This window comes from Corvus hawaiiensis, chromosome Z (assembly GCF_020740725.1).
Source record: "Corvus hawaiiensis isolate bCorHaw1 chromosome Z, bCorHaw1.pri.cur, whole genome shotgun sequence".
NCBI lineage: Eukaryota > Metazoa > Chordata > Aves > Passeriformes > Corvidae > Corvus > Corvus hawaiiensis.
Genome location: NC_063255.1, coordinates 69,624,345 through 69,648,984, shown reverse-complemented (window position 1 = coordinate 69,648,984; position 24,640 = coordinate 69,624,345). Strand labels below are relative to the sequence as shown.

Below are 24,640 nucleotides of genomic sequence, written 5' to 3'. Positions count from 1 at the left end.
TGCTTCCTCTCTCACCTCTTGCTTTTGCCCCTGTGCCCCCTCTGTCCCCTCTTCCTGTGCTGGCTCCGAGCTGGCGGCCGGGCCGGGCAGAGCAGCAGCTGCAGCCCCGGTGTCCCTGGAGCGGTGGGAGCTGCCGGTGGCCGCAGGCACTGTGCCCTGAGGAGCTGCTGGAGGACGGTGAGCCAGAGGGGGCTGGGGAGAGGTGACACTGAAGGTGACACTGATGTTGAGGTGCTGGTGGGGCTGAGGGATGTGGGGAGCAGAGGGGAATGGTGGGGATTGAAGGGACTGGGAGAGCTGAAGGGAATGGTGGAGCAGAGAGGTGTGGAGGAGCTGCTGGGGATGGTGGGGACTGAGGGGACAGGGAAGTGTCCCCACAGGCTAAGGGGGGTGTTAGGACTGAGGGAACTGGGAGGACTGAGCGGAGTGGCAGGAACTGAGGGCTCTAGAGGGAGCTGAGGGGAACAGTGGGGCTGAGGGAACTGGGAAAAGTGGGGAATGAATGGTTGGACTGAGGGGTAGAAGTCCCGCGAGGGAAGAGGCACAGGCTGAGGGGGGTGGCAGGTCTAAGGGGACTTGATGGGTCTGAAGAGAGTGAGGGGGGGTGAGAGGACTTTGAGAGTCTGCAGGAACTGGCAGGACTGGGGGTTTGCTGAGGGCATGGCTGGGCTGAGGGGATGGAGGGGGCCAGCAGGGAGCACAGTGGCGTCCGGGCCTGCGGCTCTGCCAGCCCTTGGAACCAATTCCAGAGCCTCCGCTTTTGCCCCAGCTGCCCTGAAGACCTTGGGAAGAGCCAGAGAGTGACGGGAGCCAGCAGGGAGAAGCTGAAGGCCGCCAGCAAGAGCAGCGAATATGGACCTGCTGCTGCCGCCCGAGACCCTGGGTGAGGCCCCAGGGCCGCTGAGGCAGGGTGGGCGTGAGGCTGGCGTGGGCTTTGGCCGCGGGCACTGGCCGGCTGGGCAGGAGCGGGCCCTGCCCGTGCTGGGGCCGCTCAGCGCGGCTGCCCCGGGCGGCACAGGGGCTGTCCTTGGGCAAGGCAGCTGTGCCGGCAGGGCCTGGGAGCGGTGCCGGCTGTGCCGCGCTGCCGGGGGCTGCGGGACGGTCCCGCCGGGGCTGCGCTCACCACAGCCTGGCCCGCTGGGCCTGCTTTTTCTTTCTAAGCCTCCTGGGGAGGCTCTGAGATTTCTCTTCCCTGATGGAAGTGCAGGTGCCGCCAAGGGAAACGTCCCGATCCTGACTCAGTGTTCCCTTTGCTTGCCAGGTGTCCCATCTGCTGTCCCCGTCCAGGAGAGCTGCTCTGCACGGGAGGAAGAGACCAAGGGAGAGGCTTTGAAGATGGGGCGGCTGGAATCCCTCTTCTTGTATTTCTGTTTAAAGATGTATGGACTTGCTCATAAGATAGTGATCATTACATGGATATTTATATGTAGGTTGCTATTTGTATAGGTATATTTGTATATGTATGTTGTTATATTTATGGATGTATGCTATGTATATATATATATATACATATATGTTTGTAATTATATATATGTGTATATATCTAAGTATGTATGTATGTTGTTATACCTGTGTTAAGTTCTGTTTCCTATGTATACTGTTTCCTAGGTATCTGTTTCTATTGATGTAGTTATAGGCATATGGCTACATAAATAGGTATAGTGGTATTTGGTTAGGTATATATGTCTATTTTTATATTTTTATATGTATATTGATCTATTTCTAGGTATAACTATATTTACATATGTGTTGAGATGTACAGCTATATATTTGTATTGATTTAGTTGTATGGATATGTAGATTGGTATGGTTGCCTATAGATAGGTTTGTTGTATGTATCTATTTATATATATAGTATGTAATAAGTAATATTTAATCTATATTTATATCTGTATATTGTGGTGGTTATAAATGTCTTTATTTCTATTTAAATATGTGTGAAGTTATATAGTTGTAGAATGCTGTTTATTGAGTTATTGGCATAGGGCTATTTAGAGAGGGATATTGATATTTTTGTACTGATATATGGGCTGTACGGTTGTAGTAGTATGCAATAAATTAAGTTGTTAACCTTCAATTTATCTTTGTGTATAGTGAGTTGTTGTATAGGTGGCAATAAATTAATTTTTGTTAATGGAAGTTGGTATTTGTATATTTTTACATTCCATTGTTGTAGAAATCTAATAAATAACTTTTTTTAACTTAAAGTTAGATCTGTATAGTTATATATTGTCAACGTGGGTGTAGCAATTTGTAATAAATGACATTTGTCAGCTGAGATGAGTGTTCTGTGATTTGTGCTCTCCAAAGGAAGGAGCAGATGTAAATGGGATGATGCTGGAGGATTTTGGCCATGAAAATCCCCAGCCGTGCCCAGCAGATCCCCCCAGCTGCAGCCAGGCTGGGCAAGGGAACGGCACATTTGGGATGGCAGCAGAGCCACACGTTGGCTACAGGCTCGCTGCAGAGGCCTGCTGAGAAAACGGGACTCCCCTGAGCGTAGAACTGCAGCCAGGAGCCACCCGGGGAGGAGAAATCCACCCCCGTCCCACCGGGAGCTCTTTAGGGAGCGCTCCCAAGTGCCCCTCTGAAGCTCATCCTGGAGAGCAGCAGCAACCAGGGATCCCGAGCCAGCTGCGCTGCCTTTGGCAGCACTTTGGCAAAGGGTCTGGAGCAAGGGCGAGAGAACAGTGACTGTAACTGCTGCAGGGCAGGGAGGAGGGAAGGGCCATTGACCCAAGTGCTGAAATGCTCCAAAATCCAGAAGGATGCAGGAGAACTGGGAAGCAACAAGTTCTCACAAGTGCTGAAGTGATGGAAGCCCTTTGAGTGAAGTTCCCTGAAGGAACTCCCAGGGGAGTTGATGCCATAATAAGTAGGACCAGAAGGCAAAAATATTGTACTGCTAGGAGATGGTCTATAAGCCCCACAGGCAATGGCTTAGGAAAAGATCAAGTATATCTTTGATATACTCTATTTATTATACTAGATCTATTAAAATTTGTCCTATATTGTACTATATAGGATAAATTACATAGAGGAGAAGAATTGTCACTTCATATAGATTTGAAATACTCTTCCAACTTGGGAGAGTGAAGATGTACTGCTGTCCAAAGCCTTCTGCCCACACAGCAATCAGCCCACGGGTGTGTCTGTGCACACCCAGCCACCGTCCTTGCTCTTCTCGGCATCTCTGGGCTGCTGTTTGCACACAATTAGGGGGAATTCAGCTTGACAGACCTACGAGTGGGGTGTCCAGCTTGTCACGAACACTGACGTGGCAAGGCACAACACAGAGCTCTCAAATCACTTGCATTATCACACATGCTTTCTTTCCTGCTGGGGACTGAGGAACTCTTAAAAGCAACAAAGATACAGAAAAGAGGTGCAAAAAATTGGCATCTTACTACTGCTGGTATCCTCAGGTAGGAAAATCTGTGGGGTTTTTAAGGTCGTAACTTTCCAAAAACTAGGAAAGCTGCTCAGTGTCAGCAGCCCACTTGTAAATGGCTCTATTGAAACTGGAGTGTTAACTGTGGACTCTGTCCTTGGTTAAAATCACCTGCCCTGACCTGCAGACAAAAGCTGCACCAGCAGCAGAAGCTACATCAGTCACTTCTCTCAAAAAGCTGTCTAGGATTTGTGAGAAGAAAGGAAAACACGTCAGACGCTCTGGATGAATGACAGGACTGGGAGAAATAGTTCCAAAGCAAAGGGCCGCAGCTTCTCTGGGACGCTCCTCGCGCTCCAAGGCAGCCGGGCTGCCCTGGCTGCCCAGGACGCTGCGCAGCACGGGCCCCGCAGAGCTGCGCAGCAGGGAGGCAGCTTCGGGCACCTCAGCCCCCGGGCAGGAGCGGCCTCCTTGCTCTGCACGGCTGCCTGTGGGCAAAGGCAGCGTGCCGGCCTTCTGCTCTTGGCCCCAGCCCGGCCTGGCAGGGCTAATCCCGTTCCCTGTCTGCAACGTGCTAAAGAGGGACTTGGTCGTTTCCAGCCCTCCAGGGCATTCGTTTGCACCACAAAACACTGAAGGACTGAGGCCTCAACAACAGGCCCTGAGCCAAAGTTGCCTCTAGATGGCCCTTCCGACCAAATGTTCTATGGGTCTGCTCCTTAGCAGGCATTACCATCAATGGGATCTGTGCATCCCTTCATTGGTGGAACGTGTCTTTACCTTTCGGCATCAAGAAACCGGACAAGGCCACATCTGGCCTCGGTTCCTCCTTGAGCCCTGGCTGGGCTTGGGGAGAAAACCAAGAGGAGAATGAAATCAGGTGTCCCTGCTCTAGAAGTTCTGTCAGATGCTCCTGCAGCACTGTCCAAGCTGGGCTACTCTCACAGCGCCCTCGGAAGCCTCGTGGCCGGCAAAGGTGGAGGCACCGCAGGATGTGCCCGTTGCCGGCCGTGGCTCTGCAGGGCTTTGCTGGGACAGCTTCCCCCAGCTGATGTGTGGATCTGGATGAAGGGGAAAAGGATTAGGGTATCTGGTGATGTATCCCTCTTAATCACTAGAGGCAAGCTTTTGTTACAATGATGAGCTGCATTGCTTAGCTTGTCCTTTCCTGCTTGTTTCCTTGCACTTCTGCATTAGAGTAAATGACAGTGTTCCTTCAGCTGGTGTCTGTGTCTGTGTCTCTGACCCTCCCCACCATCCAAACAAATACACAGCCAGTTCAGCACAAGACCTGCCTCTCTGCCAGCCCATTTCTTGGAAAACACTCCTGATTGCCATCTCTGCCAATGAAATTCCCACTTTGCAGCTTTCCTTTTCTTGGAGAAAAGGATCCACTCCCAGCTCTGGGCTCCTCCACAAACCAACTGCTTTCAGCAGTGCCAGTCCTGAAATACCAACCTCCTTCCTTAACCTGCCCCCTGGGAGCTCACGCACCAAGAGGCCTTTGTCCAAGGACACCTGCAGCAGAGCTCGAGGATGGAGCGGTCTGAAATGCAGCTCCTTCAGAGTTTAAACCTCCCTTTATCAACTGAACGCACCCCAGCCTGTCCCAAAGGGAAAGCAGGCAGGAAAGAGGAGCTCCTCTCCCACAGCAGCAAACCCTGTGCTTCCTTAAGTCGCACTTGGAGAGCAGAGGCCTCAGGCTGTTCCTCACTTTGGGAAGGAACCCAGGCAAATAGCCTGATTTGGGAGGGCAGCAGAGGCAAGTTCCCCAAAAAGAAGGAAAAGATTCTCTGGAAACAAAAGATTATGGCAATAGTTCTGCAGGAAAAAAAAAGAGGAATTTCAGAAGGTTCCCAGATGGAAATTCCTCCCCCGACATAACAACCACTAAGTCTCTGTGGTGTGTCAGAAGCTCAGAAATGTTCCTGCAAGGCTTGGATACACATCATTTGTGTCCATCCCCCAGAGCACAAGCAGCTCCCCAACAAGACTTCAAGTGACCAAAGGACAAACCTTCCCCTTTCACCTCTCCACACCAACTCTAAGGAGTCTCTTTCCATTGCAGGATCTACTTTGTGAGTCTACATTGACAAGAGTTGGCTGCAGGAGGGGCTTTCCTTTTAATTGAAGGGAATAAGATAAATGTGTCTTTACCGACTGTGTGAATCTGCTTGTAGATAGGGCCAGGAACTTACAGACAAGGAAGTAACAGAAGAAACTCTTAGTTCTAGAAAATGTTACTAATCAACGTGGACTGTTGCTCAGCCAAGGCCATGTTAAATACCTGAACCTAGAGAAAAAGAACAAAGACTTAATAGAACAATGAGTAAGCTTTTTCTTTCTTTTATATAACAAAAAGGGGGTGCATATTAGAGGGGAGCATAGCGCAGGCGATTTGGGAAATCTGTACCTTCTGAGTACCTCGGCCAGTAGGGAAAAGGAAGAGGGAGACGCGGCTAGGAGCTTAGCATAAAAAGGAGGCTGCATCCCCCAACAATTTGAGAGACCCCAGGGGAAATGCCCATGGCCTCTCCCTTTATTTGAATAAAGCTACAGGACTGCTCTGTCTCCTTTTTGGACATAAACCTCTGGCATCGTGGATTAATTTTCCTGACGGATTCTTCAGGATTCAGGTGGTGAAGACAACTCACCAAAGCCATGGGAGGCAGGAGGAGAAAAGTAGAGCTGCACCCCTGCCCTGGGGAACCATCTGTGTATTTGCAGATTTCCTTAGCTCAGGGGCCCACATGCTGTCTTTTGGAGTGTGCCCTTGTCACCTCAGGAATGCTCCCAGGATGGAGGCCTGGCCTTGTCATTGTGCAGATGAAAGAACTGGTGTCGAAACAAAAGGCAGAGAGAATTCCTTCCTGGCTTTGGAGCCCCACTAGACAGCACTAAGGGGACCCATTTTACTGGGCAAGCAAGGCAGAACAGTGCCACAGCCCTAAACACAGATGCAAAGTGTCCTTGTGCCCATCACCCCTGATCTAGGAGGGCTGCAGAGAGGACAAACTCTGACTTTTTAAACCAAAGGGGAAAAAACTTGTGCAGGGCCTGGCCTGAAAGGCCTGGGTGTGATGGCATCTCACTGTCCCCAGGGAACCATGGCAAGGTGTCAGGAGCAGGGATTAGAGACGGGGCCAAGGACATGTGATGCAGGTGGCTGAGGGAGAGCAACACGGAAATGTAGAAATTGAAACTAGGGAACAGTATTTCCTTTTTTCTCCTGACAACGTGTATCTCCAGGGATGGAAGGCCTGCTGTGTCACCACAGGGTGGAGGAATCTGAAGTGCAGATGGTGACATCACCGAGAGCTGGATTGTGACCTCACGTCCCTCACTGCTTATTTTGGGGTTCCAAGGAGGTGGAATGCCTTTTGTTCTGTCACTGGGGGTGGAGGCTGGTGTCAGAGAGCAGTGGACTGTGACATCACAGGGGGATGGATTGTGACATTGTGTCCCTCACTGCTTACGTTCAGACATTGGCAGGGCCACTCTGGCTCCAGGCTGAACTCCTACCAAGCAAGACTGCAAGGCTGAGAGAACCAAGCCAGGCTTCTCTGGTGCTGGATGCGGCCTGTTCTTGGCAGATCTCAGTGCCAGTCCCGGAGCCGTCACTCCTGTTTCCCAGCCCTGCCTGGCTGGGGCAGCCGGGCAACGTGGGCAGTGCAGAGCCCAGACATGGCCATGGAGACAGATGGCAACTGCCCCCGTCTGCCAGGACTCTCGGAAGGATGTGACTTCTGCTCTGCCCTGCTGCCACCGCTTCTGCCTGGCCTGCATCCTGCGGTGGGCACACAGAAATCCCTCGTGCCCACTCTGCAGGACACCGATAGAGACTGTCAGGCTTTCTGACCCCACAGACGAGTATCTGGCAGCCCCTGAGCAGCTGCCAGCGGCCACCAGCCAGGCAGGGAGAGCTCCCGGCCACCTGGATGAGAACAGCCCCCATGGCCCTGTGGTGCCCCGTCCAGCTCCTCCACGGGGGACACTGTCCCCAGCTGAGCAGGGCCTCTCGGGGCTGGAGTTCCTGGGTGGCCTCCTGCCTGAGGTGTGGGCCGGACTTTTCCGTGGACAACCGCAGCTGCTGGAGCCCGTGCGGCTCTGGCTGCGCCAGAGGCTGGAGGGGATATTCCGGCGCTGGTGGTGGCTGGTTGAGGCCACAGAGAGCTCCATCCTGCACGACCTGTGCGTCAACGGGCTGATTGCTGAGGTGTTGGTCCGTGTGCTGCAGCCTGTCCTCGAGCAACACACGGCACCACTGGTGCATGGCATCATCAGCATCATTGTGGGCCAGTGCAGTGAGGAGGCCCAGAGGCTGCTGCGCTCTGGTGCCATCAGGGATGGGAACAACAGCCCTGTGGCCAGTGCCAGTGCCAGCTCCAGCTCCAGCAGTTCCAGCTCCAGCTCCAGCTCCAGCTCCAGCAGCTCCCAGACCAGCAGCTCCTGGATGGGAGCTCCTGCCAGTGGCCCCAAAGGCTCTGACATGGAGGAGGAAGCCGGCATATTGGAGGCTGCCTTCCCCGGGGGTCCCAGACACCCCCCACCTGCACCTGTCCCCATGGAGTGGGACAGGCCCCAGAAGGAGCCAGTGCAGGAGGTGGTGGCAGTGGCGGATCTCTCTGCCCAGGGCAGCAGCTTCAGCCCCTGCACCCCTGTCCTGGGCTGGGACCGATTGCCATGGGGACCCTTGCAGCAGTTAAGAGAAGGGCCCCCAGCCTGCAGGACTCTCCCCAGCCCTGCCAGAGACCAATGCACCGGCAGCTCTAGAATGGCTCTCACAAGTCTTTACTGAAGGAAAAGGAAATAAATTGTTCTTTCCCTCACACAGGCTCTGGGCGGTGCTTTCTCCCTGCAGGGCAGCAGATGCCAAAGGCACAGTGGGCAGCAGAGGCAGCTGGTCTCCACACAGGACCATGCCCTCAGCCTGCCTCCAGTGCTCCTCTCTGCCCATCTTCAGCTCTGCTCTGGTTTCTCTGTGCTGCATGATGCCAAACAGGGCAACCTGCAGAGAGTAAATTTTCTGACAAGGCCTGTGCTAACTTGATCCTGAATCATAGTTCTATTTCTATGTCCCAATCAAATAAAATTGTTTCAGCAACAATTCATTGCTATAGATAATATTATTGAAGAAGAAAGTAATGGCTTTTGCTCCAGCCACTATTACATCTTGGAAAAACATTTTATAAACCAATACTCTTCATTTTTTAATAGTATAAATGCCAGTTTGAGAGAATTTGCTGAGATTGTATGTCAAGTACATACACTACCCCAGGAGAGTAGAATAAAAATGACTTGTTGCAAAAAGAAATGAATACAGTAGTGCTGAATGGGAGCTATAAATCTAACGGGGATCCAGAGGTTTGACAACAGAGGGATCTATTTTGTTGTTCAGTTTAAAAGTCCGCAAATTTTAGAAGCTGTATCACCTTGTAATAGGAGATAAGAACATCACCTTCTCAGGATGGAGGAAAAGTAGTTTTAAAAATATTATTCTTTTATAATAGTTTAGAATAAAAGGCAAGAAGAGAAGAAACTATTTCAATTTTTTAGAAGAACTATATTTTAAAATAATAGGCAAAGAGAAGCAACTATTTTAACTCTGTAAAGAAAATTCCACCAGCAGGATGGAGAATGGACAACTTAATTGTCAAATATTGCCAGTTTTCTTTTGTTTGTTCAAGAAAATGGAAACAGAGTTATTTCTCAGACACTATTTTCTTTTCAGAATCAACTCTGCTGTGTTTCTCAAAGGGCTAGGAGGGTGTACTCTCTACTTTTGAGGTACAAAGAGACTGGCATTCCACCTGATAGAGTGATTGCAGCACTGTCTGTAGTGGGTTGTTTTTTGGGATGTCCCTTTCTAAGGTGTTCTGTGGAGTTTGGTGTTGGTGTGATCATCCCAACCCATCAGAACAGGGTGTGATGTTTGTTGCAAATTCTTGTCAGGCTTAATAAAGACACCAGAGAGGTGTCAGAGAGCTCTCGTGCTTAATTGCCTTAGCTGTTTTAGCTCCTGCAACCAGCCCACTCTTTGGACGCAAAAATTTTGCTCAACAAGCTCTTAAATCTTATGATACACTTCTCAAACGTGCTGGCTAACGAGCTCTGAGTTTTTACAGTACACTTGATAAGTTCCCAGCTCCTACAACAAACTTCTCAAAGGTGCTGGCCCACGAGCCACAACACACGGCCACAAGCTCCCCACTCCCATGGTAAACTTCAGGACCAAGTGTGGAGCAGAACAGGACAGCCATGCTGTGCCCATGCAGAGTGAGGGAGGAGAGAAATAAAGGTAGAGAAGAGAATGACAGAACAGATAATATCACCAGTTCCTAGATCCCATATTCATCCTGTTCTGTGGATGGTCTGGAGCTGGGTAAACAGTGGGAGTGAAAGAGAAAGAGAGGGGAAAGAGAGTGAGGGGGTCCTGATCTGCTCCCTTTTACAGCTAACCTGCTGCAGCCTCTTATGTAAAGTGGATTTTTTGTGCTGTTTTGTCATGCATGCACAGGCAGCCCTGATTCTGCAAGGGGCAGCCCTTCTTCCTGCCTAAGGTGGTATGTCTGGGGGGAAGTCCATGGCTGCACACAGCTAAGTCAGGTTTAGGCAAGCATGGCCTGGGCCAGTTAGAGAACAATTGCCTCCACAAGATGCCCTTCACCATCCCTTCTCAAAGTCATGGTGGTGCAGGTCCCAGTGGGGCTGAGGTGTAATATGGAGTGAAAGGCTAAAACAAAATACATTTCTTTCACTGGGGCTGCTTCAGCACATCCTTGGAAAAGGAGAGAATATCCTACTGGCACAGGAGAGAGGTTTGTGACCTTCAGCACACCACAAAAGCAGCAGCTTGAAAAAGGTATTTTCACCCATTTCCACTGCCAAAGGCAACTAATATCAGTCCTTGCTCTTCAACTATGGTTCCACATTAGAAATCCTCCAAAAAACTGAAAGAAGGGGAATCTTGCTCAGTGGTAATTTTGAGTTGTTGGGGTTTTTTTGGTTTTTTTTTCAAGTTAGACTATGTGACAAACCTGGTTTATGGTGACACACAAGTAATCTGCTTAGTCTGACCTCCCATGTCCATAATATGCAAGTTTTAAACTGGGCAAAGAAAATAATCTATAAAGAAAATTAATTAAAAAGACTTTGTAAAAAAATAATGTGTGAAGTTGGAGAAAGAAGGCTGTCTTTTGACTGTACAGGTGTCATACAGGACTCTTCTGACTGAATGAGTATAGCATCATCTGGTTTCCACTGAAGTATTGTAGATGCTGAATGAGCTGGCAGAGAAGAAGTCGAGGCCGACCCTTTAATGCCAAAACCCCATCTTTCTATAGCGTGATTCGCAATAGAGAAATGACATGGTTGGCCTATTGATTAACCTCCCACCAAAATGATTGGTTGAGAGAAATAGTTCCCATTCTCCAAATATTATTCTCACAACATCCTGCACCTGCAAATAGTTTACAAAATAACAAACCGTCTCTCAGCTAGTTTGCATGAGAATGGAGATTTTCACAGGAGGCTGTAAAAGGTGGAAAATTTCTCTGCTAGCTCTTTCAGCATCTACAAAGTATCTGTTGAGAATGCAGAATTCATATTCTGCAAGCTTTGCTTCAAACTCGCTATTTCTGAAGCTGCTCATGCCAGTGCGAACAATCAATTAGGTATTTTTGGAAAGTGAAAGACCTGTAATCTCCTGGATGAACATCAATCTGAAATCCAGTTAGAATCTACATAACTGACATGGTTAGTCCTGGGGTAGGTGCCTGTTGGGGTTTTAGTTTAGTCTTAGGTTTTCCTGTTAAAGGAATTTTCTCCCATATGCATGTTGCTAGGGGACAAATAGCTGTACTTAAGAAAGACAAAAAGGGGAGTGGGGCGGGCCTGGCTACTCTTTTGTCTACACCTGGGTGTGGGGACAGTTCGCTCTGAGCGTCAGGAGAGAGAAGCTGCAGAGAAAGGAGCTGCTGCTTCTTTCTTTTTGGCCGTTCTTTCTTCCTGCTGGAAGCAACGCCGGGACCCCAAAAGCCGCTTTCTCTGCCCTGCTGGAGACCGAGCTGTGGCTGCCCTGCTCCGCTGCTGCTTCGAGCTTTCGCTACGCTGTAGCCCTGCTCGCCCTGCCTGCCTGGGCCTCCGTGGGGTTCTCCCATCTGGATACATCTCGTCTGCCACCCGGGATTTGCCGTTCGTCCCTGCCATTCCAGCCTGCTGTTCCTGAGAGCCCGGGATCAACTGCCCAGCGGTTTGTGAAGCCTTTGTTCCATCCCTTCCCGGGATCCCAGGGCACCAGAGCCGCGGGTTTCCCGAGCTCGCCCCGGAGCGCCCCCTGCAGCCGCGGGGGAACCATCGCACCTGCCCTGCTCACCGGGAGCCGCCAGCGCCCCTGCCGGCTGCGAGCGGAACTGCACCCGAGGGGAAAGGGCCCGACAGCCGAGAGGGCTGGGGCTGGGTTTGTGTTTGCTGTTACTGCCATAGTTGTTGTTGTTTTGTTTGACTGGTTATATACATATATATATAGAGTAAAGAACTGTTATTCCTATTTCCCACATCTTTGCCTAAAGGCCCTTGATTTCAAAATATAATAACTTGGAGGGAAAAGGGGTTATATCTGCCACTTCAAGGGGGGCCTCTGCCTTCCTTAGCAGACACCTGTCTTTCAAAACCGAGACAGTGCCACATCAACCGTGAATGTTTTGCCTCAGAAGTCTTGAGAAGTTACAACTGAAAAGGTAATTTTACAAAAGGTTGCTTTAAGGAATGAACGGAAATTATTGATGATTTTAGGTTTGGTCTAGTTCAGACTTTCAACATTTCAATTCATATTCAACCATTTATATACACAACTTTGTTTCAGCAGCATGTGAAAACTGGTTTGTTATTTCTTATTTTCACTGAGGATTGCTTATTTTTAGCAAGGGGAGAAACTATTCTTCATCAGAGATTTTTTCAAGGAGATTTAATAGTGTCTGTGTATCTTTCTTTTGAAGACCTCCAGCTCCCCTTAAACTCTTTTGATTTCTGTTTTGCATCATGGCCAGAGGAGGCTTTCAAAAAAGGTGTGTGTAAGTAGTCAGCTGAAGGGAGTTCCTCACAACCAGCTATCCTCATTTGGATTTCAATATTCCATCTGTTGCTCATAGCTGTCTCTACATTATGATGCACAGAATTTGCAAACTTATTCTCATGTTTGCCCTAAAAAACCAAGCCCTGTGGCCTCGTCCCCAAAACCTCTTTTATCACAAAGTGACAGGATCCCATTTATTTCCGACTCTTTCAATTCACTTGTTCCATTAGGATTGTCATAATTATGCTTCGGAAGATTTAGGTAAATCCAATCAAGCACCTGCAGGACCATGCTAAGAGATTATCCAGCATATCCAGTGTTGCCATAATTTGCTGAGTGAACTACTGAAAAGATGAATCCTACATTGAACAATGAAGGAAGTACCACACTGGCAGGGTGAAGTACTTCCTTTCAGCTGGCAATAAACTGGTGGTGTTTGATAGACATTACCTTGAAAGAAGGCCAACCTTCAGCTTGGTGAAGCCTGTGGGTATGTAATCCTTTGCCCAAGATTATTTTCTGGAAATATCTGTGGGAGCTTCCAGAACTCTTTGAAAGTTAAGCAGACACTTGAAGTAGGAAAAGATCTGGAGTTTCAAAGCATAACTGGAACGGGATGTGCTGATTTTTGCACCCGTTTAAGGATGAACATCTGGGTTTCATTTGCAAGCTTTTTGCTCTGCACAGTCTTAGGGATAGGAGAGTATTGTCTCTGACTCCTTATGGTCATCTTTTACTTTTTCCTTGCAATATTTGCTGGTAACACACAGTTCAAAACCACTGCCTGAATAAATGAATATTTGTAGCAAGGTCAGAATACTTGCTCTGTTCAGTTTCTTTTCCTTTTTATTTTTTTCCCCCAAATAAAGCAATTAAAAATTCCTATGAAGGATGTTACAGCTGTTAACAATGAAAGGGAAAAATACAACCTAGGAACTACAGCCATAGCTGTCCAACAGATCTGAAATCTCCACAAAGAAAATAAACTTTGAAAGGTTCCTCCCTTTTCAACTGGGCTGGGTAATACATGCAGAGAATTCAAGCAGTGGATCACCACCAACTGAAGGTTTACTGTATTTTATGGGCATTTCCTCATCTGCACGGTCTTTCTAGACTCTTTGTGTCAAACTTTGGCTTCAGAGCATACCCTCGTGAGCACTGCTACTGCATAATTGCTTTCCCAGGCATTAAGTACAAAATTTATACTTAATTGTATGTACTTCATTAGTTTGGAAGTGCCCCAATATGGGCAGCAGCAGTTCTGAGGCAATGAAAATGTAACTGATGCTAGTTACCTTTGATTTTATTTGTGTACTGATTAATCTGTGTACACAAAGATGCTCTGTATTTTCAGCAGTGCCCATCACTTGAAATTAAACAAGAGCCGTTCACTCTTCTGTGTTCTCCTTAGAGCAACATCTGATACTGTGGATTTTCACATGCTGGGGTTTTTATTAGTTTGACACAGATGGACTAATGTACATTGATAGCAGGTTCTCTGTGTGATAGATATTTTTCTATTTTTAACAAAGAATCTGGTTTATAGAATTTTTACATAGCTATGGTATGTCTATTATTGGGACTTAAGCATTATTGCTTATATTATTAAAGCTTGATTTTGATCCTTTGTACCTCTCAGGAGCTTTATTGATATTTTTTAGTGGATACTGGACAGATTACTAAGACATGGTACAAAAAAGTATTATTTGTGAAAACTGATTCTAGATGTAGGTCCTGGAGATTCCATTAATATTCCTCCCTTAGAGACAGCATATAGACCATAAACTATTTTTAGTCAAAAACAGAGTACTTACATGGTACTCAGATATTACTTTTTTTTATGAGGTTTTACAGCCAAACTATATGGTTGCAATAATATTCTCTAGCTGCCTGGGTAGGTTTCTAAGTCATGATGTCAGATGTTATAACTATTTCTCATAAATCTGAGTATTCAATATAGACCCAGTTTCGAACAGAAGCTGTGTGAGTTATTGTCTGAGAATATTTTGGAAAACTCCAAAGAGCCTCTATGTCTTTTCTTCTGTTTTCTGTCTGAGAGAGCTCAAACACTCATATGTTTTGTCCCCTGAAGAGCCTTTATTGCATAACATCCTGACAAGACACCCTTTTCTGGAGCAGAATTTTTCCCTTGGGAGTGCCCGCATTAAAACCTGCATTGCAGAACCTGCTTTAGTTTATAAATGTGAAAACCTTCCTAGCAGACTGTTTTCTTCTGTCTGCTCTGAAAATTCCTCCTCTGTCATGCAAAAAGTCTGGTGCTTTCCCTTGCACTGGGATGGGAAGGCTAGCAGGTGCTTTTTCAGTGATTTATTTCAAGCAGCAGTTCTGTTTACAGAGTGCTGTTCTTTTACTGTCTCTCCCAGATGTGCTGCTCAAACCAAAGTAAGGTATACATGATACCAAATACCTTTCTTTGCATTTGTCACATTACCAGGCTGGCTGTACAACAGCTGGGTTTGATCACAATTCGTAGAGGAAAAGATCATCTTCTTCAGACCAGTGGTGTGTCTTGGGACAGCTCCTCCATACTTGATCCCTAAGCACTGCCTAAAAATATACATCAGAATGTGCTTTTGTCACATTACTCCTTCTGCATCTGCCTGCTAACACCAGGCCTTTGCAGAAGGACCTTTAGTTGTTCTGTATGTTCTGTACTGACTGCTAAGCCAAAGTCCTTCTTCTGTCAAGTTCATTTGTTGGACCTGTACTTCCTTCTGAGAGCTGGTAAGGCTCATCCACATCTTGTGTGTTCTGATTTCTGTACTCTGGTGCCTGCACCCAAACCTGCCTGGACATCTAGCACTTTCCAAGTGGTTGCTGTAAGCTCTTCCTTTACCACGAGATTGACAACTAACTTACCCAGACAGCTTAATAAAAACACCCAAGTTTCATTTTTCTGCCAGAGTGACAAATTACATTCCTTCCCCTTCCACCTCCAGATTATGATGGATGTGCTACTTGGACAAATCTTTCGTCAGATAGTTCCATGGGACTCAATCAGTGCAGTTAATCTTGTTTTGAGTTCAGTCACCCTTGGAAACTCCAGACGAGAAAAGATGGTCTCAAATGACTGGAAACTGGTGGTGGTTTGCCACAGAACAAACAAACAGACATTCCTGCCTATTCTATCTGGATAATCAGTCTCTCCTTTTGATTTTTCCTTTAGTCCTCCTCACTTTAGTGGATGACCTGAAATGACATTGCATTATTACCTCGATTTTCCAAAGCTGTGCTCAGTGTATCTCTTTTGTTCGACCCATTTCAGAGACAGACCATGGGCTTCTTCACAGCTTAACTCCATATCTTGAGTAATTTCCTCTGCAAAAGCTAAAATTTAATAGTATAGAGGTGTATACATGCAAAGGTAGAGCCTTTCCTCTATATTTTATTACTGTCTTCTCATTTATTCAATGCTATTATCCTGCTAATACTCACTGAAGGGTGTTTACCTACATCTGTAGCAAAAGCTAGGATCTGCAGTGTCTTCTATGACTTTATCTTCCCTACAAGGATTTTAAAGCAAAATGCCCTACCTATTTCTATGATGACATATGAGGTAACAAAACCCAAATTTTACCTTAAAGAAATTAGGAGTTTTAGAAGCAGAATAAAACATATTTAATATTTTCTAATAAAATATCAGGAAAGGGGTTTAAAAGTTCTGCTGCATTTCTGCTGCTGGGCTGAGAAGTGTCCTATAGCTGTGGAGTTCTGCAAGTGTAGTGGGATTTTTTCTTCCCAGTGTTTGGGAACAGTTCAAGAAATCAACTGGAAGCTGCAGTTTCATGATGATTTCAAGGTGTTATACTTTGTAGCCCTTGCATAGTCATAAATCCACTTGGTGCTTAAGGTTGAGTGTGTATATACACATGCATATGTATATATGTATATATGTGTACACATATATATATATAGATGTTTACAAATTTTGTTAAGGAACCTTTAAATATCTGCTGTAGATATTTCTCATGTGGCTTCCAGCTTCTGAAATTCAGATCTGCTGCATAGGAAATGAACTTCAGAACTAAAAAGAAAAATAAAAGGAAGAAATATACATCCTGAAACTGCCAAGACTGTACTCTAACACCTTTCATTTTTGGGCCAGGATAGGAATTATCCGTCATTCAGGATTCTGAAATTACTCTTGCTGGGCCTTTGATACCTCTTAGGTCAGTCTCATGAGTTCCTGCTCAGCCCTTTGTTGTCTGTCACCTTCATGACTAACAGAATAAATATGAGATGGCTCTTCAGGAAAGAGGAGTGAAGATTAATAGAAAGCCATGTAGTTTTTTGAAGATGCTGGGTTTTTATCCCTTAGGTTCTTCTTTTATATGGCAAGAGCAATAGAACCTTTACAAAACTACAACTCAGTTTTCCCAATAAATATACAAAGCAGTAAAAGGACTTGTGCACTTCATTGTTTTTTTCAGCCTAGTGGAATGGCTGATTATTACACAGAAGAAAATTCCTCTGGCAGCTTTCATTTTCATCCTGAAAGTTTCCCATATGATAAAAGAAATCCAGACTTCTGATAGCAATTTATTTACATACATATCAATATCTTCTAGGACTTGATTTAATAAATTAGAACCTCTGGGCTACTAATTCAATGTCAGAAGCTTGCAGTTCCTGTGCATTAAAACAGGAATTTCTTCCATTATTCTCTAGATATTCAAGTCACTTAATATCTTAATGTGTTTATAATTAATAATTCTGGGTTAGTTTCAGATTCTTTTTAGAGTAACAAGACTTTTAAAGTGTTTAACTCTACTCATTTCCTAATTACGGAGTCCTTGTTGCATTTCTGAGTTAACATCTGAGTAATATCAAGTCTGTATTTCCAGTGGATTTATAGAGTTAAAACATGTAGCAGAGTCTTGTTCTTGCTTGGGAATACGTCCCTGGATCAGTCCAGTGTAGGGCCTGGGCATAAGAATGATTTTTATTAGGCTATGCCATGCATGACATAGTTGCTATAAAGATAGCTGATATATCACAGGAGGCTGAGAAATATGTGAGTAAATGGTTATGGAGGTGCAGTGATAATGCCAACAAAAAACAGTAATATAATGTAATCAAATATTCTGTATTGTAGTAAGATCGTCAAACAATTTTTTTTTAAAATTCAGAGTATCAATGTTTTATTGGTACTAGTTTGAAATACAGAGACAAAAAATGCCTTGGGATGGATGAACCGAATTTCTGAAGAACTTAGAGTGCATGAAAGTCTGAAGACTACCAGAGCATTATTACAGGGTGGGAAGCTGAGTTGTGTGCACGCGCATCGTGTTTGATCATTTCCGCGTGTCTGTTCAAAAGAATGTCTCTGTGAGGAAAAGCCCTTAATAAAATTAATGTGGCTAATTACAAATAGTCTTGCGGTGCCTTTCGTCACAAAAGGATGGCTGTCTTTAAATGGAGGGAGGAGAAAGAGGCGCTTCTAAATTGTATTCCCTGCTCATTGCAGGAGGGCTGGACTAGGTCCCTTCCAACTCAAAATGTTCTATGATTCTATGACATGTATTTTTCAAAAGTCCTGAGCAGTTCAATTTAGAGACTTAGTGAATTGTCTCACCATTTTCTGAGATGTGGTACAAGCAGGAAGAGAGAGACCTGCTGGGGAGTACACAACCTTTTCTCCCTCTTCCACCAGAACAAAATTTGGAACTTTTTTTTTTGGAAGACTGATAGATTTCTGTTAATGGTTTATGTAGAGAAAGCTATATGCTGCCACTGAAAATATATTAGCACATTGATATTGACACTGAGTAACGTGGTAGAGGAAGGAAAGTTTAAACAGGGAAGAAATGAGAAGTGTTAAAAGTGAGACTTAGCCTTGTACCTGCAGGGTGAAAATTGGTGTTTTACCTCTTGGTGTCATTGCAGCATTTGATATTTGCAGTTATTAGCCCATGTTACTGTTGGATGTGACTTTGGTTTTTTTTCTGTGGTTTATAGTCGTTTTTGCTTTGGAGGCTTTTTTTTTTTTTTTTTGGCTTTTTTTTTTTTTTTAACTGTAGTCACTTCAGCTGTTTTTTTACAAGTCAGGATGAAAGGTAGCGATTAAACTGGGAGCTGCTAACAGCTCTCAGATCTGCCGATGAATTCTGTCAAGCCTTAAACCAGCAGTGTGAAGCCTCAGGCACCAAACTGGTTTGGACTGAACATGCTTCAGAGATGGCTAGGAATTACTCAATTCAGGGGTTAGAAATCTGTCTAATCTTTTGTAGTAATTTGTGAACTTGGTCAAGTCCACAGGACTCTTCCAATTACATCTATACCCTTTCCAATTCTTAAAAAATGGATGTCTTCTGACACTTCTACATAAATCTTCTCTCTGTGATGTGGACAGCATTTCACATAGAACCTGTTCTCTTTAAAATGCTATTCAGACTCTAAATTTATTTCAGGCAGTGATTTTCTCTGTGCTGTGTACAGTGCATATCATACCCAATGCCTCTGGGCATTAGAGCTAAATTTTCTCTGAATTGCAGAAAGAAAGAAAGGAAAGAAAAATAGTTCTACACTGAAGCAAGAGCATCCTAAAATAGAGGCTGATAGATGAACATGTGCTGTACCAACGACAGAGCAAATACGTTCCTTGGTGTCCCTATGTAGCTGGCTGCAACAGATTCTTTAATTTGCTTCTGCTCCTTTCTCTGCTATCTTTTCTCACCTATTTTGTCTCACTGGCCTCATCTCTTTGTTGAACATACATATTTTTGTGCTTTTTCCTCCCTGGTCTCAAAGTGAAAAGCAAGAATGAAGCCTTTAGCTGAAATACAAGATAAATATTGTGTGGATCAGGTTTTCTAGCAAAGTGATTTCTTTGTTCTTAGTTGGAGAGGATGTTGTAACCCTTGTCTTTAAAGCTTTGCAGTGTTCTGGCAGACTGTCAGTGCAGTGTTTGAAAGCACTGATAGTGGAGAATTTCTGCCATCAGACAGTGCAGGGGAGGCTGAAGAGTGAGTGACTTAAAGCCCACTGTGATGACCAGTATTTGATGTAAATGCAATTTCCAAATGAGAGAAATGAGGCAATGTGGTACTGGAAAAGGTGCTGCATCTGTGAAACTGGAAAACTAGATAAAACCAGAAATTATTCCAGCTCATAATCTCTCAAGAGAAAGAAGCAAGCAAAAGAAACAGCCATTTGTGGGGTAAAATGCCAGTTTGTTTTCTCTTGAGTCAATCAAATCAATTTGACTGCTCTTCCTTTCTAGCCCTGCAGCAATGCAAGGTAATGTGGCTTCAGAGTGTGTGTAAAGATCATGCCAACAGGGAAAATTGGTCTGTTGGGTCTTTATTCCCACCCCTGCAACCCCCTTCCCACTGAAAGGCCGGGAAGGAAAATTAAAATCAATTGAAGATTCATTATCCCCCCTCTCTGGGTAGGCAAAATACATAAACACATGTATAGAAATAACAACTGCTACAGCACACCAGTGTCATGCATTTCTAAAAGTCACACAATACTCAAAAAGTTGTGATACTTGCAGCAAGTTATTCAAGCAATAAAATTACAACTTGGTCATTTACAGCTTAAGAAATACATTTTCAGGGAAGAAAATGGAAACATAAGTTGATGTTTGGATTGAACAGAATTTTGTCCATGCTACAGAACCTTTTTATCAAAGAATATAGAATCTAATATTGTCTCCATATCAAAGCATCAGAGGCAAAACAAGAGCCATTCTGATCTTGAACAGCTTTAGTCAAAATGACCTTGAATCAATCTGAATTATTTTAATGTGTCACAAAGCACATAAATATAAAAGTAGGTGCAGGTATTGTCCAACTCTGCTGCAAAGATAAATGAATGAAAGACGAATGTCATGAGAATATTAGATTATGACTACTAAAAAGTGTTCAAAAGCCTTGAAGCATCTTTAAAATTAGAGGAAATGTGTCACTAGGAAAAATGAAAATTGAGCAGCTACAAAATCGACATCAGCATGTTGGCCTATAAGGGTCTTAATTACTCTAATTTAGAAATTACATTGTCACACTTTACTTTGGGAATAGGTTTTAAAAATACAGGACTAAAATTTCTTCCTGAAATAATGTAACATAGGTGATGATTATGAATGTTACAACTGCCCTGTTAGCTTGTCTGAACTTCTGGAAAGAGTAATGTGAAAGCACAGGTGCATTTTTGCTCAGTATATTTATACTGAATTTATCATGATGGTGTCATTGCTAAACCACTATAATGAAATCAATTACTGGGGTAAATATTCTTGTCCTTTTTTTTTAAAGAAATAATATGGTTCCCAATGAAAAAAATAAAGTCAATAAGCACTATGCAATGCAATATTGCATTTCAATAAATGTAGTTATTATTAAAAGATAGCACTTTTTTTTTTTTTTTAGTGGATTAGGTAACTGGAGAGAGTAATTGCTTTCCCATTTTCTCCTGTTTGTGATTCACATGGAGAAATATTTTTCAGGGTTTTTTCCCTTTTTTTCTTTCCTTTCTCCCACACAAAATTTCTATCTGTAGCTGTACATTTGGAATAGTTCCAAACTGTGCCAAGGATTTCACATGGACTGAAGGGTTTAATTCTCTTAACTCCTCTGAGCGACAGTTTTTACCCCAAACTATCCATCATTCATTGCTGGCACCCATACACACACAAATTCTTCCCCATCCTGCTGAAAGTGTTCTGCAATGTCTGATCCAGCAGAAACTTGTGGGAATAAATATGGACAAATTGATATGATATTATATGATATATCACATTATATACATATGTTTATATATATACCTTAAATATGAATATATATAATATGCATATATTCATACACAAATAAACAATATGTCTAGGTAGCTAAACAAAATAAGGGGTGTGTTTTGTTCAGTCCTGAGAAAATTCAATTCTACCACTGAGACGCCCAACAGCATAAAAGTCATCTTCATTTCCTAAATTAGCTATGTACCTGGAGTGATCCCATTAACAAGGCCAGCATGCCTCTTAAATTAAGTATTAATTTAACTTTAATTAAGTATTCATTTAAATCAACAAGGAACCACAGTACCCATGAAACTTTGGAGGCTGTTTTGCTGAAAGGAGCAGATTAAAAATTAGAAACTGAAGTAAACAGATGTGATTAACTGGAGTTAGCAGCAGCCTCTGAGCCTCTCCACTGAAAGAGGTTTTCTGAAGGACCAGATTAACTTGGGATGCTTCCTTGCCTTTAGCTGACTTTCTAACAAGTCAGCTATATAGATAATATAGAATGTTATAAAGCACGGCAAGCATGGTAGGCTGTAATTAGTGATTAAAGCATTATGCTGGTAACTCGGTTAAAGATGCAGAGCAAAGCACACAGAGCTTTAGCTGTGGGTGTTCTTACATGAGTTGAGATGCTGAGGCTGAGTGTACTTTTGGGACACAGCTGGGATATCACCTCACCCACACAGCCAAATGTGTCTCTGGGGCAGAGGAGTGGGAGTGCATCACTTTATTTTTTGAGTCCTGGGAAGTAAAACCACTGTTTTCACATTGTGGCTGTCTCAAAACCTCACTGGACGGTCTGGGAAAGGGCACCAGGAAAGCCTTTGCTTGTAGCAAAGGATGGGCACTGTCAAGTGTGCGAGGTTTTGAGGATCGGGGTAAGTATTTACGCAATTGTAAGGTGGGAGGCTTGGCTGCCTCGTGCCTGGTGTCCCAGCACAGTCAGCAGAGTGCACAGACACAATTTAGGATGAAGCACATCTTCCAAGACTGTACTGCAGCCAGCCAGACTTTGTGAGTTATATAGGAAATGGACATAAGTCCTAGCCTCTCGTTTCTGTGGAAGTGCCCTTTAGTAGAACAATAAACACCTCGAATATTTTGGCCATGAAAACTTCTCTTTACTTTGCAGACTATGGTTTAAGATTCCAAAAGGGGAGGAATAACCCTTTTCAAATGGAAAGAAAATATATTTAAGTGACAGGGGATATGTCACTTAAGAGACTTGTGGAAGAAAAACGAAGATTTCAAAATCAAGTTTAATAAACGTGCTTCTTGCTGTCAGTGTGTGTATACAACAGCTCTGAAACAAGAGAAAATGAGACTGCACATCCAAGAGGAGAAATGTGTTTTAAACTCTAATCCTATGAAAACAGACATAAGGAAAAAAAGATTTTGCATAGACCATTCTCAGTCTTCCATTTCAGCTCCCAGCCCAGATGAAGACAGTTATTTTTAGTAATGAAACAAACAAAACCCTCAGGTCTGTGTTCAGAAGAGCTCAGGAGGTGCTCTAGAGCAGGGAAACCCTTTCTCTTCTCACAACCCAGTGCTACAACTGCTGCCAAGGGATCTGCAGCCCAGTCAGAGCTGCCCAGGCAATAAAGGCACCCTCCAGGCCCTACATCTGGGGGCTGATGTGCTCTAGGAGGTGCTGGCTGAGCTGTCATTGGGACATAAATCAGAGGCTTGCCTTTCCAGCAAAAAGGTTCAGTTTCAGTAAAATATTTTATGTCCTCCTTTTTGGAGAAGAACCATAATTTTATATATTTTGCTTCCCCTCAGAAACCATAGTTGCAGTCAGCAGGTCTCATGAAAGGAAAGGGAAAAAGTAGGAGGAGAGAGAAGAAGACAGAGAAGAAAAGAGAGGAGATAAAAATGATTTTTGAATATTTAATGAAACGACGTTCTTCGTCAGCTTTTTTCTGTGTGCTCCACTGGCTCTTGTAAGCCATATTTCCCAACAGTTTTGTCTTTTCTGAGAGTGGCTGTTCTGTGGTGCCTAAAGAAAAAAAATAAGGGGGAAAAAAAGCCTGTGCACCTCTCAGTAAAAGGCATCCAAGCTTTGTAAGTGTAATGAGAACAGTGGATGAAACATATGGCATATCCTCAGATCTGAACAGAAATGTAGCAGAGCAGACAATACTAAATTAGATATGAGAAGTTCAGACAGATATCAGGAAATGAAGAGTGGATTACTTTTTTTCACCTTGAACTAGATGAAATACATTTGTTTATCCATCTGTGTGTTAAATTATTTTCCAGCCAATCTGATCAGAATTTGTGTCTGGGCTATGTTACAGGCAGTCATGATTATTCACTTTGCCTACACCTCATCAGGACTCCTGATGTGATAACAGATTCAAGTTTTCAAATATTTTTTTTTCTGGTCTCTCAGAGGGTTGCAACAAATGCAGAATTTGCAGAATCCTTAATCTAGGTGAATCAATCTTTATCAAGCTAACAACCTAAATTTAAAAAAGTTCTGTGGCCTAACAATACGGTTTTCAAAGCTGGGTAAGTCAAGGGGTATTTTTAATTTTTGGCTGATGCCATTTGTCTTTCAATGAAACCCATTTTCTACCATGCTCTGAATGAGGGAGAAGAGACTTCAATAGCTGACGTAGATACTCCTGTTTTCACTGGAGCCAGCCACTGGCTGACTGCAATTATCTGTATTTAGCCAGGATCTTCAGTGCAGCTTCATTTTGATGGCAATCATGAATTGTAATTTCATGGAATTTCTAATGGAAACATTAGATAAATGGAAACAAAATTCTAATGGAACATATTTAAAGTGAAAATAATTTGAGTAGTCGAAAGGGTGAAGCTGAAATTTGGTTTAATTTAAAAAGAATTTAAAAGAAACCCTCCAGAGTACTTCCCTAAAATGAGCTGTTCATTATTTCTTGATTTAAACTCAGGGCTTTACAAACACTTTGCTCATCATTAACAAAGCAAAAAACAAACCAAGAAAAGACCCAACAAAAACCCGAAACCCAAGAGTTTTAATAGTTCTTCTGCTAATTGAGCAGTAATGCAATTGTGTTTACACAATTTGCTGAGGTCAATCAACCACTGTAGGAGATCTAGTGCAGTGTACAGGATAGATAATGAAGACAGAAAAAAGTCTTAAATTACTTTGAAGATTTAAAGGGCTTTCATTCCATGGTGCTCAGAAATTCACTGACAGTAGTACAATAGCAAGAAATATTTATTCATAAAAATTTAGGCACAACTCAGTTCTAGTTTAAAAATTAGTTTACTATTGACAGTCAGCTATCAGATTTTTGTTTTGTAAGCATGGTACAATTTTTAAGCAAGGATCAAGTAAGTAGCTAAAAACTAGTCATCAGCCTGTTCTTGAGGCACTTTTTATTTGACACATGAAATGATTTAGAGAAAACCTCCTTGATCC

At 43.9% G+C, this 24,640-nt stretch overlaps 1 protein-coding gene and 1 long non-coding RNA gene across 3 annotated transcripts in view; one reads left to right on the top strand and one right to left on the bottom strand.

The window, feature by feature from the left end:
* The first annotated feature begins 84 nt into the window (after positions 1 to 84).
* LOC125320421 lies at positions 85 to 1,490 on the top strand. Its single transcript, XR_007201107.1, has 3 exons — positions 85 to 177; positions 770 to 883; positions 1,262 to 1,490. It is a non-coding gene; the product is annotated as an uncharacterized LOC125320421 (long non-coding RNA).
* LOC125320418 (3'-5' RNA helicase YTHDC2-like) overlaps positions 1,097 to 24,640 on the bottom strand; it is a 52,586-nt gene continuing 29,042 nt past the window's right edge. The window contains exon 5 of one of the 2 annotated variants that reach the window (XM_048292726.1): positions 1,097 to 1,297. In XM_048292726.1, the coding sequence (XP_048148683.1) occupies positions 1,120 to 1,297 (178 nt within the window). In that variant the 3' untranslated portion in view covers positions 1,097 to 1,119. Of the gene's footprint in view, positions 1,298 to 23,101; positions 23,225 to 24,640 lie in introns of those variants that run through there. The other variant, XM_048292729.1, reaches the window with a different exon arrangement.